Raw genomic sequence first — 1,582 nt, 5'->3', positions numbered from 1 at the left:
TTTGCATGTGATTTTCTTTAGTGGATTTGCATGTGGATTATGTTAGTGATTTTCTGCATGCGGTTTTAGTATATGGTTTTGCCAGTGGTTTACCACCATTATTTTGTGCATGTATTTTCCAAAAGAGGTCTATGTTTGCGATTTTCGTAAGAAATTCTGTTAGTGTTTGACTATATCTGTTATTGCCAGTGGTATATGTTAATCGTTTACGTCGTGAATTTTATTTGTTAGTGGTACTGTAATTCGAAATATTTATGTGGTCAATGTAATGCCCAGCCCCGGCGTTGCATATCGAGCATGCGACAGCAGCAGGGGATGCGACTAGATGAGAGGTACGTTCCGTACTTGCAGATGGCCGGATTATACCATCTTTCGAGACTGAACGACAGATGGTTCAGATTGGACGAGCCCCTTGTGAGTGCCTTCGTGGAGCGGTGGCGTCCGGAGACGCACACGTTCCACATGCCGTTCGGAGAGTGCACCATCACACTTCAGGACGTCGCTTATCAGCTGGGGTTGCCAGTAGATGGCCGTTACGTCAGTGGTTGCCTGACAGACTTCCACGTATACATAGAGGGTGGCAGGCCAGTGTGGCAGTGGTTCCATGAGTTGCTCGGTGATTTACCCCCCGCGAACCAGATACAGAAGTTCGCAGTGAACTGCACCTGGTTCCAGGAGACCTTTGGAGAGTGCCCCGAGGGGGCAGATGAGGAGACAGTCAGGCGCTTTGCCCGTGCCTATATCATGATGTTGTTGGGCACCCAGCTGTTTGCCGACAAGTCTGGAAATCGTATTCACATCAGATGGTTACCGTTTGTGGCTCGGCTTGAGGAGATGGGTGGCTATAGCTGGGGTCCGCGGCACTAGCATGGTTGTATCGGTGCATGTGCCGAGTAACCAATCGACATGTCGTGAAGTTAGCTGGGCCGTTACAGTTACTTCAGTCTTGGATCTTTTGGCGGTTTCCTAGTTTTAGGCCTGCTGGGTATGATGCGTTTAGCTGGCCCCTTTGCTCGAGGTACCACTATCTTATTGTACTATTTATCCTTATTTTATGTATTTTCAACTTCGCATGCAACTTTATTCCTTTTAGAATCATTCATGAATGCAATACTATGTTTAATTTCCTATGCAGGTGGTCAGGATACAATCAGGATACACTTAGAGATATTGGTCGTCATGTGCCCGAATCTGCACCCCTCGTCACAATACTGTGTCCACAACGAATACTCAATCCTGTCTGCCCACTCACACATAGCCGGGTTCTCAGAGCGCAGAATGTCAAACCAGTAATCGAACTCCACTTCGGTCTTGGCATATGCGGCGTTCACAAGAAGCCTACGAGCATCTTTGCCCTTGAAGGTGAGGGCGAAATTAGCTGCTACGTGTCGAATGCAGAATGCACGGTATGCAGCCATAGGTAGCCATCCCCCATCAGGAGACTCAAGTGCGGCCTTGATGCTGTTATGCCTGTCCGAAATAACTAACAGACCTGGCTGCGGTGTCACGTGCTGACAGAGGTGAGAGAGAAAGAAGGACCACGACTCAGCATTCTCACCCTCGACAAGTGCAAATGCCACGG

General features: G+C 48.4%; 1 protein-coding gene across 1 annotated transcript; it reads left to right on the top strand.

Annotated features, from left to right (window-relative positions):
* Positions 1-297: 297 nt before the first annotated feature.
* On the top strand, positions 298-867 carry LOC140182976 (protein MAIN-LIKE 1-like). Its single transcript, XM_072230962.1, has 2 exons — positions 298-414; positions 496-867. Exons 1-2 carry the CDS (start codon positions 298-300, stop codon positions 865-867), a joined length of 489 nt encoding a protein of 162 aa, XP_072087063.1.
* The last annotated feature ends 715 nt before the right edge of the window (positions 868-1,582 follow it).

Source organism: Arachis hypogaea, chromosome 20 (assembly GCF_003086295.3).
Source record: "Arachis hypogaea cultivar Tifrunner chromosome 20, arahy.Tifrunner.gnm2.J5K5, whole genome shotgun sequence".
NCBI lineage: Eukaryota > Viridiplantae > Streptophyta > Magnoliopsida > Fabales > Fabaceae > Arachis > Arachis hypogaea.
Note: the sequence above shows the minus strand (reverse complement) of the source record. Positions and strands in the feature narration are given on the sequence as shown.

Coding starts and splice junctions, on each gene's coding strand:
- LOC140182976 (XM_072230962.1), top strand. CDS start 298: ATGCGACAGCAGCAGGGGATGCGACTAGATGAGAGGTACGTTCCGTAC. Junction 415..495: donor TCAGATTGGACGAGCCCCTT/GTGAGTGCCTTC, acceptor ATCACACTTCAG/GACGTCGCTTATCAGCTGGG.